The sequence below is a fragment of the Ranitomeya variabilis genome, chromosome 2 (assembly GCF_051348905.1).
Source record: "Ranitomeya variabilis isolate aRanVar5 chromosome 2, aRanVar5.hap1, whole genome shotgun sequence".
NCBI lineage: Eukaryota > Metazoa > Chordata > Amphibia > Anura > Dendrobatidae > Ranitomeya > Ranitomeya variabilis.
In genome coordinates this window covers 782,635,417-782,654,621 of record NC_135233.1, presented here as the reverse complement: position 1 = coordinate 782,654,621, position 19,205 = coordinate 782,635,417, and the positions used below count along the sequence as shown (strand labels likewise).

General features: G+C 41.0%; 1 protein-coding gene across 4 annotated transcripts in view; it reads right to left on the bottom strand.

Annotated features, from left to right (window-relative positions):
* SNAP91 (synaptosome associated protein 91) overlaps positions 1–19,205 on the bottom strand; it is a 200,708-nt gene that overhangs the window by 22,586 nt on the left and 158,917 nt on the right. For 3 of the 4 annotated variants that reach the window (XR_013221812.1, XR_013221813.1, XR_013221814.1), the window contains 3 exons: positions 8,030–8,113; positions 4,333–4,413; positions 3,737–3,907 (listed from right to left, as the gene is read on the bottom strand). Coding sequence is in view for 1 of the 4 variants with exons in the window: in XM_077289805.1 (XP_077145920.1) it covers positions 3,737–3,907; positions 4,333–4,413; positions 8,030–8,113; positions 14,967–15,038; positions 15,154–15,231 (486 nt within the window). In the remaining 3 variants the exon portion in view is untranslated. Of the gene's footprint in view, positions 1–3,736; positions 3,908–4,332; positions 4,414–8,029; positions 8,114–14,966; positions 15,039–15,153; positions 15,232–19,205 lie in introns of all 4 variants that reach the window. The other variant, XM_077289805.1, reaches the window with a different exon arrangement.

The following is a 19,205-nucleotide window of genomic DNA, read 5'->3' as shown; positions in this document are numbered from 1 at the left end:
ATCTCACCATCAACTACGGCCTAGAACGCGAGACTACCATCATTTTACAGACATTCATCTTGGCTATCTTATACATAAATTTGACTTGCAACTACTTAGCATATCATTGGTTAAGCAGATTCTTGTCATGTCACTGCATTGTTACTGTTTTGCAGCTAAAAATCTCAATTTTAATTTGTATTTTCTCAGTATTTTGTAAATCCACCTTTGGCTTTTAGCACTGCCTGAATCCTTCTGGGAATGCTCTCAATCATATTCAAACAGGTCTTGATAGAAATCTGATCCCAGCTCTCTTCTACACATTACCAAAGTTGGTGCATACTGGTCAACTCGCTTGGGTATGTATACAGTGTTTTCTTCAACTCTACCCATAAGTGTTTGACTGGGATGAGGTCTGGGGGCTGTGTTGGCCAATCCAGCACCTCTACTTCATGATCATTGAACCATTTCTTCGCCAATCTCAAAGTAAGCTTCTGGTTTTTGTCCTACTGGAACATTGTTGTCTTTTTCCTAACCATAGGACTCAAATGTACGAAGTAACTCATCTTGTAGGATACTCGCATATAGATCAGCATTGAGACCCCCATCAATCCAGGTCAAGTATCCAACACCTTTGGCTGTGAAACCACCCCATATTATCGGGCTTTCTCCATCGAACTTGACTGTTCCTTAAATTTTTTGATCCGTTAGTCCCTCATTCCTTTGTTTCTTCCAGACCCATTTGCACCCATCAGAGCCTAGTCTTGACTTTTGTCTCATAGCTCCAAATCACCCGTTTTTAATCTTCTACTGTTCACTTTGCAAAAAAACCCATTGCTCGGACAGTGCTTGCATTGAAGTCTGTGATCTCACTATTATGAAGCATACGAGCCACCTCCACTACAGTGTTTATCGTGCTAGAACTGAGACATTTGAAAAAACTGACCGTCACATCCATACATAGACTAAGTGTGAACAGGTGCTGAACCTAGAGTAACCAACTCATATACAGTCAAGTAAAAAAGGCAGCACACTGCAGCGCTAAGACATGCAAACATGAAACATGAAAACTGAACTGCAATACTGCACTAGAAATATGAAAAATGAGAGCGTTTAGCGCATAAAAATGGCCAATTTTATGTGTACCTGATAGCCCCTTTACGGCATCTCTCTTATATCAGGTCCTACGCTTGCCTACCTCGCTGAGAATAAACGTCTCCATGTGAATGGGTACCTGTGAAAAACCTCTTCCTAGACTCATATTCTCTCTCTCTGTGGAGGGGTACTGGACCTGCTGTAATTAAAACACCTGAGGCTAGGAGGCGGAGTGCTCAGTCAGAAGGCTAAATAATATATTTGAAAAAACTCCTCCTAGCCTCAGGTGTTTTAATTACAGCAGGTCCAGTACCCCTCCACAGAGAGAGAGAATATGAGTCTAGGAAGAGGTTTTTCACAGGTACCCATTCACATGGAGACGTTTATTCTCAGCGAGGTAGGCAAGCGTAGGACCTGATATAAGAGAGATGCCGTAAAGGGGCTATCAGGTACACATAAAATTGGCCATTTTTATGCGCTAAACGCTCTCATTTTTCATATTTCTAGTGCAGTATTGCAGTTCAGTTTTCATGTTTCATGTTTGCATGTCTTAGCGCTGCAGTGTGCTGCCTTTTTTACCAGAACTGAGACATTGTGATGAGCCGACTTTTGAATGGATGCATGGACGGACTTAATTTCGTGTTTTTCCAACTGTCACAGCACTCATGTGATGCAGTTTAGTAATTTTCTTGGCCGAGAAACAGCCATCAATAAGCTGGATGATGCAGTTTCTCTTTTCTTGGGGAAGCTTCTTCACGGCTGTTCTTCGATTCTAACTAGTGACCTTTCACTTGGGAAGCAACCTAATACACTGAGCTATTCGGGCATATGAGAACAGGTTGTATTTTAAAATACAGTATACAAGAAGGAAAAGATTTTTCCACAAGCAGGAGCAAAACAGTAAAAATTCAGTGATATGACAATCTGCACAAGCAATCATATGCTAAATAGTTGCAAGTCAAATTTATGTAGGAGATAGCCAAGATGATGGTAGCCTCACATTTAGAAACAGTAGTGGATGATGAGATATGAAGCCTGAAAGTCAATCAAACCAAATCGGCATGAGAAAAAAAAAAAAGAATGCAGATCTGCACTGCCCAATAAGGTAAGCTTGGTTTGAGTCCTATCCGATAAAATATTGGATTGCACCGAGAGTTACACACTTGTGTGAGCGAGGTGTTCGTGTTTTTAACTACTATCCAGCATGTCCATAGCTGATGGCTGAATTGAAGCTAAACATACGCAACTGCTCCATAGATCGGAAAAAAAAAAACAAACGAGCAGAGAGCAGCAGTCCCTCCTTAAGTACGCCACGGCATCTATCTGATCTGATACTACCCCTTGCCTATCATGGCTAAAAAGGACAAATAATGATCTTAGGGTGATTTTTCTGCAGCAGAAATGCTGCAGAACTGCACTGTGATTTACAGTACAATGTAAATCAATGTGAAAAAGAAAAAGCTGTGCACATGGTGCAGAAAAATCTGCACAGAAACGCTGCAGATTTCAAAGAAGTGCATGTCACTTTTGTGCATTTCTGCAGCGTTTCTGCACCCCTCCATTAATAGAAATCTGCAGTGGTAAAATCTGCACAAAAAACGCATAAAAAACGCACTAAAAACGTACTAAAAATGCATTAAAAAACGCACCTGCGGATTCTGCCAGGAGATGCAGATTTAGTGCAGAAAATGCTGTACCACATTTCCTACATGTGCACATAGCCTTAAGGAAGCCACAAATATTACTCTTCTCTGCCTATAACATGAAAGCAAGTCCTAATGTTTTTGTCATTGCTTGTTCAAGAAATTTGTTTGGCAAGTTCCGAGATCCCAGAAACAGTAGGTACACTTTATATTGCAATATGCCCTTTTTAGTCCCATTTAATTGTTTAATGAACCAAGGCTGGTTGCTAACTGTTTGTATACCCGACCTATGTCATAGCTGGATTACTGGTTTTCTACAAACACAAATTTGAAAAGACGTACAATCACTGGATTCACATGTCAGATAAAAAGGTATGATGGTGGTTATTAACTGAAGACAAAACACAAGGATATTACCCACAGAATCATATTGTAAAGTATACATTTTCCACATCGGGCATCATTTATAAAAAAAAACAGACAAAATGTGTAGAAAGACACAAGATTGATGGAGTTTGATAACGCCTGTTTTAATCTGCACAAGTTCTAACAAGTGAGGCAATGTGATATACAGGACTACCAAAACTTTTAATTCAATTGATTTAATTGGCAGTTTAAATTATCAATAACTTGCATACAATTTGAAGAATAAAAGACTAGAAAGTAAAATATACAGAATACTCTTTCAGGAAAACGTTATGTATTTTTTAGTTAAAAAAAAAAGGCTATGGCCGTCTCCTCTCTGTGGTCTCATGCTGGTGATGACTTCATGTGCGAGTTGTCTAGCCAGTGAGCATTTATGCCATGTTAAAGTGAATACACGTGTCAGTAAATGTAAAATGAGTTCCAAGGAAAGACAAACAAAACAATAAAATAAATCATAAATAAATAAGATGTAAAAAAATATATATTACAACCATGGTTAAAAGTGATTGGATTATAACATCACAACCTGGAAGTTTGGATAATGTAACACTATATTTAGATAAAACCCCTTTTTTAAATATATTTAGCCTCACCTGAAGCATCAAAGGTGCCGCTAGATGTTCCAGTGGGTGCAGCCGGCGCTGGAGCAGGGGCAGTAACTGGCTGACTGGCTCCAAACGCAGCATCAAAGCTTGGCTGAATTAAGTTATTCTGAGCAGGGGCAATCGGGGCAGGAGATGGGGAAATGAATGAGCCTCCAAATCCTATAAACATACAGAACTTTGTGAGCTTTTCTCAGAATCTTTTCTGATCATTATTTCAGTTTAGCTTAAACCTCTGTAACGCCTGGACACTAAACCTTTGGCCAACAGATAAAACAATGAAACCGTTCCGGCACTGCAGCTCAGCTTCACTGAAGTGATACCACACACAACCTGTGGACAGAAGTGACAATTTTTCAGAGGAATATAATAATTTGAGTGGCAAAAGTCACCCCTGTAAAAGTGCAGAATTGAAGTTGTATTTTTGCTCTTCAAATGCTGAGATTTATTATCACCTTTGGAAAAAGGGCTGCTTTGATGGATTATAAAAATGGAAATTATACCAGTAAATTCAATTTAGAGATAAAACAGATTATTAATTAACAGAAGTCAGGTTTTAGAAAACATTTTTAGCAATTGATAGTTACCAGCCAGTAGATCTGCTGCAGCGGATGAACTCGTAGGTGCCAAAGCCACAGGCTGTGGTTCAGGAACACTTCCAAAAGCATCTGTCATGTTACCATCAATGGTAGATTAAAAAAAAAATATAAAAAAAAAAAGAGTTTACCACATAACATACAGAAATGGTTTTGTTAAAAGCAACAAGACAGGTCTTATTTACCATGATCAGAACATGATCAAATGCTCACATTTCCAAGTCTGGAAAATGTCCACTAAAGCTTAGCATAGAAGCAAGCTACCAGGAGAATTCATGGATACTAAAACTTGTGATTGATAATATTAGGGAAGAGGAAATCTTTTGAAACTAAAATGTGCTATCAATAGGTAAATGCAATGGATTCCCTGTGAATCGCAAGTACTCCAATTGGCCTGAAAAGAAAAAAGGTGCATGCAGGCAGTTCCCAGGTTGTGATCTATACAAGGTCTGAGGGGGAATTTGTAAACCCGTTGGAACAGGTCTACACCCGGAGGTCATCACCTTAGCAGTGAGCTACGATGCCTGGCTGTGGTCAGAAGTCCTGGCCTATAGTGAAGGACCCAGAAATGCAGCACGTGATGATGGAAAGAGCAGGGCAGCGGGAAGCAAGCAGCCAGGCTCTTGGAGCGGCGAGAGGTGAAGGATTACATTTTTTTACCCTACGTCTCCCGTTCGTAATCATGAGTCCATACGTAAGTTGCCGGATGTTCGTCACTCTGGGACTGCCTGTAATACTCTGATGTCTACTAGGACTGTATCCATCTCATTTCAAGCTCTGACATTTCTAAGGCTGTGTTTGCGTTAAAGGCTACATACACTCACCGGCCACTTTATTAGGTACACCATGCTAGTAACGGGTTGGACCCCCTTTTGCCTTCAGAACTGCCTCAATTCTTCGTGGCATAGATTCAACAAGGTGCTGGAAGCATTCCTCAGAGATTTTGGTCCATATTGACATGATGGCATCACACAGTTGCCGCAGATTTGTCGGCTGCACATCCCAAAGATGCTCCATACAAGGCAGGATGGATCCATGCTTTCATGTTGTTTACGCCAAATTCTGACCCTACCATCCGAATGTCGCAGCAGAAATCGAGACTCATCAGACCAAGCAACGTTTTTCCAATCTTCTACTGTCCAATTTCGATGAGCTTGTACAAATTGTAGCCTCAGTTTCCTGTTCTTAGCTGAAAGGAGTGGTACCCGGTGTGGTCTTCTGCTGCTGTAGCCCATCTGCCTCAAAGTTCGACGCACTGTGCGTTCAGAGATGCTCTTAGGCCTACCTTGGTTGTAACGGGTGGCGATTTGAGTCACTGTTGCCTTTCTATCAGCTCGAACCAGTCTGCCCATTCTCCTCTGACCTCTGGCATCAACAAGGCATTTCCGCCCACAGAACTGCCGCTCACTGGATTTTTTTTCTTTTTCGGACCATTCTCTGTAAACCCTAGAGATGGTTGTGCGTGAAAATCCCAGTAGATCAGCAGTTTCTGAAATACTCAGACCAGCCCTTCTGGCACCAACAACCATGCCACGTTCAAAGGCACTCAAATCACCTTTCTTCCCCATACTGATGCTCGGTTTGAACTGCAGGAGATTGTCTTGACCATGTCTACATGCCTAAATGCACTGAGTTGCCGCCATGTGACTGGCTGATTAGAAATTAAGTGTTAACAAGAAGTTGGACAGGTGTACCTAATAAAGTGGCCAGTGAGTGTATATGGCACTGCAGTGTTGTCACCCACTGTAGGTACAGTTTCTTCAATATTTTATGGCTTTCTCTATTTATATTGCCAAGCCGTGACATTGTCTCACTATTCAGATTCACCCCAAAATGACTTCTGCATTCTCTGTGGTTCTACAGGCTATGGATAGTCCTTCCTGATTGGCTGTGTCATAACATGTGACATGATCTCTGCAAGGCGTTCGAGGGTATAGGGAAGCCTACTCATCAGCACCAGAGTTCTCTGGCGGATACAATCTGCTGCCATGTGTAAAATGGAAGTGGCTATTTTTGGTAAATCATGCGAATTGAATCAAAAAGGTCTTGTATTCCCTGGGTTTAGTGAATTCCTAAGAAATAAAAAGTTGTATTTGCTCTAAATCAATTCGCTCATCTCCCAGGTTGTCAAAATATGTAGTTATCTCATGAGTTTGTGATACGGGATAAATGGTTGGCACATGAAGAACATTCACTAAAGCACAGCGAGTTTTCCCATTTTAAAAATTGGCCTCTCCCACCTGTATTTTCTTGTCACACAACACAATACAAATAAAATGTTAGGCTGCCACCAAAACATTGCAGCATCCCTAGCGGTCATAATATCATTTCTCAATAGCCATGTCAGACTGTCTTCTGCAGTGGGCTTTCAACCAAATGCCTTTCAAGGGGGAAGTCTTTCGCTTTCTGTTCCCTGGAATGTCATTTTTTCATCTAAATGGCCAAATGTTAGTACCGTAAATCAGAGGTCAGAGCACTAAACTGTTTGGCAATGTCTTAAAAAGGAATCTATGAGCAGGTATTTGCTATGTAATCTGAGAAGCATGATGTGGGTCAGAGACCCTGATTCCTGTGATGTGTCACTTACTGAGCTGCTTGTTATATTTTCAATAAAATCAGTGTTTTATCAGCAGGAGATTATCACTGGAGTACTCGTGCCATGTAGTACTCCTGCTGCACGTTACCCTGTCCTCACCAATTAGCTCATCATTCAGATAACTGCTAGACCTGCAGCAGATAAAACAATGATTTTTAATCAAAACTATTGCAAGCAGACAAGTGACATCACTAGAATCAAGGTCTCTGTGCTTTTTTATTCTGAGAGCAGGATGATGTAGGGACAAACTGGTGAAAGGCTGCCATTAATGTTCACAATGTTTGATTTTATTTTAGTGGCCCTTTTTTTTTTTTCAATTCAGAACTAATAGCTAAGGCTACGTTCACATTTGCGTTGTGCGGTGCAGCGTCGGCGAAGCAACGCACAACGCAAATGTAAACGCATGCACAACGCAGCGTTTTGTGACGCATGCGTCCACTTTTGCATGGTTTTTGGCGCAGAAAAAACTGCATCATGCAGCGTCCTCTGCGCCCTGACGCATGCACCACAGTGACGCATGGGTCACAAAACGCAAGTGCAACGCATGTCCATGCGCCCCCCATGTTAAATATAGGGGCGCATGACGCATGCGTCGCCGCGGCTGCGCCTGACGCAACGCTAATGTGAACATAGCCTAAGTGTGTCTTACTTTTGAATTGGCTTCTTAGGGCCACCATGCACAAAGTAAGGTTAGTCAAATCTACCATTTTTGGTTGAATCTGACATCAACAATTATAAAATCTGGCTGTTCACTTTGATTCGTACTTTATTCATATCTCAAAGAAACTTGAGAGAGGGGCAAGCAAGTCAAGTGTGGTGCCAGCTTCCTGCCGCCGCTGCTTCGGTCTTTGTTATTTGTTTGCGGTGTCACGTCCACAGCTGGAGCTGCTGAGCTCACTGCAAGTGCCGTGCTGTCGACATGAAATCAGCGCTGCAGAAACACTGAGTGGTGCAGCAGCAGAGACCCATTACTGGACCCGGGGAGTGGGAATAAAGCACAGTGTAAACAAATAAACTGCCACAGCTTATAGCTTATTTTCTGAAAGTGGACACCTCTGTTACATGACTTAGCAAAGAAAGTTGTGTACCCACCTCCAAATAAGTCAATTACAGCTGCAGGTTCAGCCTTAGCCGGAGATGCTGTGGGCACAGACGTTGGCGCAGCAAATGTGTCCACTATAGTAATAACAAAATAAAAAATTTACCATATTGACCTTTTAAAATTCGTATTCACATTTTAGACTTTTCTGTTCAAAAACTTGTTGTTACAATGTAAGGGAGTCCTGGTTTTCCTTAAAGGGAAGCGGTCAACAGATTATTACATCCTCCAAACTAATGTCCTCCATAGAAAGATGCTGTAATGTTGATTAAATCCTGCGTTTTTTAAATCCATTGGCAAATTTTTATGCAAGTGAGCCACAAGTGCAGCGGGGTTGACACTGCACATACAGATGTCTGTCCTCACTCTTCCCTTCCCCCGTCTGCCTCCCGTCAGTGACTGACAGGTCACTCGTCTCCCCCGCTCGGTATCTTGCGCAGGCATTCTCTTGAATAGTGCATTCACAGATCAATAGCCCGTCATAAGGAGCTTATTGCACGTTCACGGGTCAGGTAGGGATTTAGTCAACATTGCAGCAACTTTACATAGATTACATTATTTTGGGGTGCAAGAACCTGTTGACAGGTTCCCTTTATAGATATAACCAGAGTCTGGAATCTTACAGGCAATGCTCCATGGGAGAAGAGCACACAGATTAGCGCTCTGTGTGCAGTTCTGTGAAAGCTCATTTATATAAAACGCCTTTTTATAGTTTAGTGTCACCATAGATACTTTTTGAGGTCATGTAATTTTAACCAGAAGGAATTATTCAATAGATCCAGCATGGTTACATATTTAGGCAGTATTTGGAGTAGAAACCGGAGTTACAGGGAATCTGTGAGTAGGATGAACCTCCTAAGCCGTCTATATGGGCATGTAGGTCAGCTTCCATCTCACAGGCAGACAGGGTTGCAATATTGCAGAGCTGTGAGAGCAGCAGCCAATGTGTTTGGAAAGAGACAAAGTTCAGTTCTACTGTTCTGTGTTTGCTACATGTCTCACACTGGTAACCGCTCCATTTATTAAAAAATAAGCTTTGGGAGGCAGATTCTCATGCAGAGCAGTGTCTTGTCAATAGATCTTTGCAGCTCATTTACATATAAGAAACATGGCTTGCTTTGGAAAAAGACATCGGATCGCAAATATCAATGTATCATTTTATTTATAGAAGGCTTAGGAGGGTTGTTCCTACTGACAGATTCCAGAGCCTTTAATATAAAAATTCTATTTCTTGTTCCTTACCAATACCTTGGGTTATAGATAAAAGATTAAATAAAATGAAATCAATAAAATAACAAATAATTAAAAGCAGAGCAGATGGGTCGCTTCAGTACAGAGCTCCAGACATATGTGAGCCCTCTTGACTAGCTGTTTGCTATGAGTAGAGAAAGGAGCGGATAGGGCAGGTTGTGTGTAGTATCAGGCTGGGGTGCGAAAGCCCCACCACTGACATGGATTCTGGAGGGCCATTGTTGAGCTCCACGCGATATTACCTGACCCTTGTTCATAAATTTGGCATTTAACCATTTTGACTAAATAAAACGGGTCTAGGTAGGAAAAAAACACAACACAAGGTGTTCTGCTGTTCTCGTGATTATGCTATAGAAATATTTGCTTTAGGAACGATTTAAGGCCATGTTCACAGCCTTATAGGCCATTTCTTATACATAGGTATGCCATATATGAAATGTATTGTAACGTCTACTTCCTATATGATGTATTTTGTGAGTCTTTAGTTCAAACAAAAAAAGTCAATTTCACTTTACAGTTAAAATGTAATTCCATTTTTGTTTTCTTAACCTCTACTAATGGTGCCTTTCCATGGAATCACAGCAGACAAAGATCGTATATAAAAAGGGATTTTCAACTACTAGGATATTGATGACCTATTCCACTCTCTTTGGGATTTAAAAAAATAAAAAGGAAATAAAAAGAAGAAAACAACTATATCATACAGGATATGTTTTCAATCCCAAGCAACAAGAGTAATTGACTTATTTGCATTAGTTTTTTGCCTAATAAAAATATGCACTAGAAGAGTAGCCACTGCCGAGTGATGCACATTGTCTAGGATAGGCGCTGACTTGAAGTTCTGGGCATCGGCCACGCATATTCAAAGTACGGTAAGTGGGATTGCAGTAGATAAAAAAAAATCTTGCAATTTTCACTCTGGCCACAGGGACCAATTTAAGATCCCTACGTCGGCTGGATTTAAGGACATGTCACATGTTTAACATAATACAATGAAATAAACAATAGGTCATTTCCTGATTAAACATTCTCTTAAAGCAGTAGAAACAGAACTTCATAAAGTACAATAAACATAACTTCCCAGCAAAGTGGCTTTTACCATACAGAGATTGCATATCAACATGTATCTGTGAAATGGTAGAATGACCAGGGAAAACTGGAACTTTACTTTTAATAGCAGCGGGCAGAGCCAGTCTTCATTACACATTGTGCATGCATTCTCAGTGATCCAGTAATGTAATGATGATCGAGTAATGTAAAGTAAGCTCTAACAGATTAACATAATATTCAGGGATGAGAGTCTCGAAGATTAAAGTGGTTGACCAGTTAAAAAAAAAAATGAATGTATGTATGTATGTATGTATGTATGTATGTATGTATGTATGTATGTATGTATGTATGTATGTATGTATGTATGTATGTATGTATGTATATATATATATATATATATATATATATATATATATATATATATATATATATATATATATATACATACACACACAGTACAGACCAAAAGTTTGGACACACCTCATTTAAAGATTTTTCTGTATTTTCATGACTATGAAAATTGTACATTCACACTGAAGGCATCAAAACTATGAATTAACACATGTGGAATTATATACTTAACAAAAAAGTGTGAAACAACTGAAATTAGGTCTTATATTCTAGGTTCTTCAAAGTAGCCACCTTTTGCTTTGATGACTGCTTTGCACACTCTTGGCATTCTCTTGATGAGCTTCAAGAGGTAGTCACTGGGAATGGATTTCACGTCACAGGTGTGGCCTGTCAGGTTTAATAAGTGGGATTTCTTGCCTTAGAAATGGGGTTGGGACCATGAGTTGTGTTGTGCAGAAGTCTGGTGGATACACAGCTGATAGTCCTACTGAATAGACTGTTAGAATTTGTATTATGGCAAGAAAAAAGCAGCTAAGTAAAGAAAAACGAGTGGCCATTATTACTTTAAGAAATGAAGGTCAGTCAGTCCGAAAAATTGGGAAAACTTTGAAAGTGTCCCCAAGTGCAGTGGCAAAAACCATCAAGCGCTGCAAAGAAACTGGCTCACATGAGGAATGCCTCAGGAAAGGAAGACCAAGAGTCACCTCTGCTTCTGAGGATAAGTTTATCCGAGTTACCAGCCTCAGAAATCGCAGGTTAACAGCAGCTCAGATTAGAGACCAGGTCAATGCCACACAGAGTTCTAGCAGCAGACACATATCTACAACAACTGTTAAGAGGAGACTTTGTGCAGCAGGCCTTCATGGTAAAATAGCTGCTAGGAAACCACTGCTAAGGACAGGCAACAAGCAGAAGAGACTTGTTTGGGCTAAAGAACACAAGGAATGGACATTAGACCAGTGGAAATCTGTGCTTTGGTCTGATGAGTACAAAAAAAGAGATCTTTGGTTCCAACCACCGTGTCTTTGTGCGACGCAGAAAAGGTGAACGGATGGACTCTACATGCCTGGTTCCCACCATTAAGCATGGAGGAGGAGGTGCGATGGTGTGGGGGTGCTTTGCTGGTGACACTGTTGGGGATTTATTCAAAATTGAAGGCATACTGAAGCAGCATGGCTACCACAGCATCTTGCAGCAGCAGCATCCTATTCCATCCAGTTTGCGTTTAGTTGGACCATAGTTTATTTTTCAACAGGACAATGACCCCAAACACACCTCCAGGCTGTGTAAGGGCTATTTGACCAAGAAGGAGAGTGATGGGGTGCTACACCAGATGACCTGGCCTCCACAGTCAACAGACCTGAACCCAATCGAGATGGTTTGGGGTGAGCTGGACCACAGAGTGAAGGCAAAAGGGCGAACAAGTGCTAAGCATCTCTGGGAACTTCTTCAAGATTGTTGGAAGACCATTCCCGGTGACTACCTCTTGACCTTCATCAAGAGAATGCCAAGAGTGTGCAAAGCAGTCATCAAAGCAAAAGGTGACCACTTTGAAGAACCTAGAATATAAGACATAATTTCAGTTGTTTCACACGTTTTTGTTAAGTATATAATTCCACATGTGTTAATTCATAGTTTTGATGCCTTCAGTGTGAATGTACAATTTTCATAGTCCTGAAAATACAGAAAAATCTTTAAATGAGAAGTTGTGTCCAAACTTTATAATTTACATATATATATATATATATATTTTTTTTTTTTGTCCTAAAAAAGTAAGTTTTAAAACTGCCTTACTAATATACTTTATCCAAAAGATGCCAATATGAAAAGATCCACATGGTTAGCCCCACTTCTGGCTTGTGCTCAGCATAGCATTTCCTATGTTGGTACATCATCAATGCTGTATGCGTAGGGACTCGCTTACCGACATATTTCAGTCCCTAAGTCAGTCATTCTATATCTATGAATCACCCGTGATGGAGAACTGGGTTGGCTTAGCTGTTGAAATGATCCAGTCAGCCCACATACTACATTGAAGATGTGCCGACAAATTAAACTCTCCTGTGTCAAGCACAAGTCGGAGCCAGATCTGCAGGGACTGCAATAATGCACTATTCACAAAAAGTTAGGGATATTTGGCTTTTGGGAAATTTATGGAAATCATAAAAAGTTCACACTACAGTGATATTTTATCGCAAAAGTAGGGCATTTAAGTAGAAGCATGCAATGGCGATTTCCTCATCTCAAACAATTTATTGAATCAAAAACCAACAGCAGTGGTGGGTATACCCCGCTAAAAAAGTCAATGCCTCAATAACTTGTCATGTGGCCATGAGCATCAATTACAGCTCGACAATTACATCTCATGCTGGTCACAGGTCGAGTTATTGTCTGCTGAGGCATGGCATGCCATTCATCTTGAAGGGCGGCTCTAAGGTCATTGAGGTTCTAGAGTACAGAAATATGAGCCTCTACACAGCGACTCAGCTGATCCCATACGTTTTCTATGGGATTCAGGTCTGGAAGAAATGCAGGCCACTCCATTTGAGGTACCCCAGTCTCCAGCAGCCATTCCTTAATGATGCGACCTCGATGAACTGGAGCAATGTCATCCATGAAGATGAAATTAGGCCTGTATTGTTCATATAGAGGCAGAGTTACTGGATTAATTATGTTATTCAAGTAGTAGTGGCTTGTCACAAAGTGTAGGGTAGTATTGTATTGACTAGACACACCTGACCACACCACCACCAAAGGCTTATCTGGTGACAACAGTGGCGGATGCATAGTGCTCTATTTGACATATCCAACACAGCTGGTGGCCATCATTTCTGCTCAGAGTGAACTGACTTTCATCAGTGAACAGCACTGAGGCCCATTAGTCCCTAGTCCAGCGTAGACGCTCCCTGGCCAATGCAAGACAATGACACCCTGTGCCTGGAGGTGTGGTCAGGTACCATTGCAGGTCATCTAGCACGCAGACCTCACTAATGTAAACGGTTTTGAATGGTCTGATGTGACACTTGGGCGCCTCTCACCTCCCTTAAAATGCGCCTCGAGTTGTGTGGCAATCGTCATCTGGTTCCAAAGGGAATTGTTCACAATGAAGTGGTCAGTGTGTGATGTGGCCAAAGGATGTCCATTTCTATGCCTTTCTGTCACACTTCTAGTCTCTATTGCAACCTGCTGATGACAATTAAGCGCAGTGGCCACTTACGTCTGAGAACATCCTGCTTGAGAAGCCTCGCAGCGGCAAGGTACTGTTGATCATTTGTTAGGTGTAGTCTTGGTCTTATGATGTCAAAATGTGAGCAGCATGATGAGGAGGACTGTTAATATACCAATTCTAATTGAACCCCAAAATTTGTCGATTCATGGATTAAACACCTGTTGTGAATTTTGCCATTAAAGGGAACCTGTCACCTGAATTTGGCGGGACAGGTTTGCGGTCATATGGGCGGGGTTTTCGGGTGTTTGATTCACCCTTTCCTTACCCGCTGGCTGCATGCTGGCCGCAATATTGGATTGAAGTTCATGCTGTGTCCTCCGTAGTACACGCCTGCGCAATGCCAGATTGCCTTGCGCAGGCGTGTACTACGGAGGACACAGCATGAACTTCAATCCAATATTGCGGCCAGCATGCAGCCAGCGGGTAAGGAAAGGGTGAATCAAACACCCGAAAACCCCGCCCATATGACCGCAAACCTGTCCCGCCAAATTCAGGTGACAGGTTCCCTTTAAGCTCCTTGTTAGAGAACAGCAGGTTGTGCAAAGAGTACTGAAACGTTGAACATTTGGACATGTGTTTTCAAAGCTTTAGAAACGGTCACATTAAGTTCACCTGAAAAGGTTAGGAGTGCATTTTAGGATCATCCTGAAATTTTTCTCAAAAGACAAATATCCTTTATGTGAATAGTGTATCTGAGAGATCAGGGCACCTTATATAACTGAAGTATATTAGGAGTTGTGTAGCTTGCCATTTTAAGAACATTTAAAGGATACAATAATTTATTTAATTGGACAACCCCTTTACCAGACCCATGCAGCTACAAATCCGATTAAATTGAAATGACACTGCAGACAACTCATATCCTAAATGTATGATGTAAGTAATGACACAAAGCACAACAAGCAGCGACATGGACAGTTGGTCAGCACGTTGGATGTTCTTACAAGACAATGGGGTTTCTAAAGCCCTAATAGTACAGACATGGCCAACTGTTCCTCATCCATCAGGCCTACATATCATTCAAGTGCTTTACCCAAAAAAGCACTCACCAGATAAGAGATCTCCAGTGAGGGAAGTCTCGGGCACAGGAGAAGGCCCATGCGGTGGGGATGAGAAAGCATCTTCCCAAAGCAAAAGAAAACAAGAGCTGCGTCAGTATAAGCAATGAGTAAATCAGAAGGGCAGCAACAATTCATGGAGCCAAAAAATGTGAATGAAAAAGATGTCATGCTTTACCTGTACCAAACAGGTCTATGCTAGGTGCAACTTCAGGCTTAGGCGCAGCAGCCACCTCCGAAACAGACTCAAATAAATCTAAGACCAAATACAAGCAATGTTATTTCTTCAATGGTGCTTAGAACGGCAGAGGGTGAATGAGTAATCTGTTTCGAAAGGGAGAGAGGCATGCAAAAGAAAACTTGCATGATAATCATTGGCAAGCAGATTTCATTTGTAGAACAGCACATACAGGTTACTTCAGACATTCTGAACCTCAAGTTCCATCTTATCACAGTGATGTAGAAAAGTTGCACGGCAATGTGACTCCACCTTTTAACTTTGCTGGTTTTTAAATTCATAGTTCCGCGCAGATTGACTTCTTCATACATCTTTATAGCAGTAGAAGCTCCATTTTGTTATACAAAGCTCCACATCTCCTGGATAGCCAGAAATTTAAAGAAGTAGTACAGAGTTCCCTTCCCCCTTCAAATGATTATCTATCACACACTGCATGGCTATGCATGTGCACTTCTTTCTATGTAGTTCAGCCTGCATCTTGATTCCCAGATTTCACCCTGTATTTTCCTTCTATAATCTGCAATCAATTCCATGATGTATGGGGACAGCATCACGCCAGGCAGCTATAGCCAGTACTATCTCTGCCTACTGTAGTATAATTAAAGGGAATCTGTCAGCAGGTTTTTGTACCTAATCTGAGAGCTGCCTACACTACAATAAGAGAAGCTGAATCCAACAATGTATCACTTAGTTTATTGGGTGCATCAGCTCTGACAGATTTTAGATTCAGAGTGAAGCACAGCTGAGAATGTAGCTACCACCCACACCAGACTGGCTATGTAAAAAGTCCATAGACAGTGAGGTGCTTATCACAGGGGGAGGGGGCGTTGTTGACCTAATGTAGTAGAACAATGTTAAAGGGAATCTGTCAGTAGGATCAACCCTCCTAAACCGTGTATATGTACATGCAGGTCATAGGAAGTTGAATAAAATGATACCTCGATATCTGTCGTCCGATGTCTTATTCCTGAGAAATCCATGTTATTCTTATATGTAAATTGCATTACCTCTTCTAGGCTATGGGGAGACAGTTGCCTGGAAGATATCTCTGCCTCCAGAGATTATTTTAAATGAAAGGAGGAGTTACCAGTGTGAGACAAGTAACTAACAGAAAAGGAGAACTGAATTTTGTCTTCTTGCAGACAAGTTTTTAAAACTCTTGAGATCTGCTGTATTGCAATCCTGTCTGCCTTTGAGATGGAAACGGAGGCTGGGCGGAAGCTGCAGATGTGTCCGTTATAGTCACACACAGCTCTGCAGCGACAGCAGGAGAGCAGGGAGCGGCCATTGCATATCACACTGGTAACTCCCCCTCATGTAAGCTCTGGAGGCAGAGTAATCTTCCAGGCACCGTCCTCCTCAGAGCCTGAAAGATCATTTACTGTACATAAAGTGATAAATGATGATTTATCAACAATAAGGCATATGATCTGAGGCAAACAGGCATAATTCTCCACAGCAGTCTATAAACTGTATATTAATACTTTAGATAGGTCAAATGTGGTGACAGATTCCAGTTACTATCTTTGTGATAAATCCTTCTCAGTTCGTAAACTGCAGCACACTTTGATAAGTGACATCCCTGAATTCTGTGCTCAGCCTCTATAGCAAAAACCTGCTTACCGATTCCCTTTAAATGTTCCGTCACTATATTTGCCCCAAAAAGTGACTTTGTGATAAATAGGAAAATTATCTTTATTAATTAGTCAAGACAATGACAATCATGATAAAAATGGAGTCCAAAACAGAGTATGGGACGCAGATCCCTACTACCCAGGAAAAAGGCAAACAAATCGTTTAGAAATCTACAAGGAACAATGTATACTCATGTAGGTCTGTATACGTATATAAAAGCCATAAAGGCCCAAGTGCTTATCCACACACATAAGCATATACTGACAAATAATCAGATAACAATAGCGCCAAACAGTGTCAAAAGCAATAGCGTAAAGTACATTGCAATAAATTAGCACTGACCTGAGAAACCTGGGAGGGTAAGGACCAAAACCCATGTTTCGTGTTATCTTCTGCGTAATAATAATTTTATAATTATTATTTTCTTCCTGGGAGTATATATAATAAATTATTATTAGCTTCTTCCAGGGAGCATAAATTATTATTATATATACCCTGTGGAAGAAGCTAACTAAACTCACACTGGGGTTTTGGTCTTTACCCTTCCAGATTTCTCAGGTCTCTACTACTTATTTATTACAATGTACTTTATTAGTTTTGCCACTTTTTGCCCCTATTGAGATCAGATTAGTCTGTAAATGCTCATGAAGGATAGGCACTTGGCCCTTTATCTCTTCTAGATATGGTACATATACAAACCTATACGAGTATACATTGTTGTCCAAAATATATTTCTAAACTATTTGTTAACGCGTTTCCTGGGTAGCAGGGATCTGTGCCCTCTACACTTTTTTAGGACTCCATTTTTATCATGCTTGTCATTGTTTTGACTAATAAAAGATTACAATTTTCATATTTGGACTTTTCATTGGGTGCTTTTAACTTTTGGATGTGTCCCTTATTACAAAAAATATCTGTATACGGCTGAGATATGTAGTCATGGGAGTCTGGTGACTAAGATGGTGACCCTCTTGGGAACTTCATGGCTTTAATTGAAGAGAAGAATACCATGTATTTTCACATAGAAAGGTACAAGGTAATACTGTAATATAATTACTTGAAGACTAGTGAATTCATTAAAATAAATAAGTGCTGGATTGCTACTTTAAAAGACAGAATACTCCTTGCCTACAGCAGGCCCATTGGAGGACCTTAATATCCAAATGCATATGGTGTTATATTTTAGCTCACAACTTAGATAGAATGCAGTAAACTACGAGTCTCCATTAAAGGGGTTTTCCACTACTAGGACAACCCCTTCTCGACCTAATTGTTTGGCCCAGATTAAAAAAAAAAAAAAAGCAGCTTATACACTCCTCCTCGGCACTCGCGCTCCTGGGGCTCTCCTGCGGTTGTATGACACATGGTGCCCAATCAGAGTTGGCATCACTGTCTCCACCTTCGGACATTTTGAACATGAAGAGGATGTTTGGGCTTCAGCTGATGTCTGACTTCCCCTTCATGCTCAATTCGTACGAAGATGGGAACAGTGATGCCAACGCTGATTGGGTGCCGGGCTCATACACCATTACTGTGACACATGAGCCCCGGGACCACAAATGCAGACACCACTGGAAAGGAGTTGGCACAGGTGAAGAGCTTTTTTATTTTATCGAGGATAAACATTTAGATCAAGAAGGGGTTTTCCTAGTAGAGGACAACCACTTTAAATGGTTACAGAAAGCCAGCATTTTATCTTTAGAAGCTTTTTTGGCCCCATTTAAAGCCCCAAATAATCATTCATTCACTTTTACGTGATTTTCCATATTTGAACATTTTTCTTTACTATTTTTTTTTTTTTTCTGAAGAATTCTTGATCTCTGCAAGAGGCAAGAGATTTCTAAAACACTATGAATCCTGTCAGCCACTACCAGGGAGTGCATTCTTTTTGCCGTGTATACACTAAGCCCAAGTATAAAACAGCATACCATACGCTCTCTAATGGGGGCTTAATATGGTGGCGTGAACATGCAAGTTAAAAAGGCAGATCTTCTCTGTAATTTTCCGTGTAAAGTTAAATGGGGTTGTCTGACACGTGAATACATTTTTTCTAGACATGAATATTAACTAAAGGATCAAGCCATTGGAGGTTTCTCTGATGGACGCTTCTAGTCACTGACTGCTGCAGCCTAAGGCTAGGTTCACATTGCGCTAATGGTAATCCGCTGACGGCATCCGTTACATAGTGGCACTAACGCTATGTAACGGATGAGTTAGCGCACCCATTGACTGCCATTATGTATCGCATCGCTAACGTATGTCATAATCAGCATGCGTTAGTGATGTACCGTCATTCTGTGACGGACCCTCGGACGCAGTCTGCAGCGTTTCGGGGTCCGTCACCGCTAGCACAGATG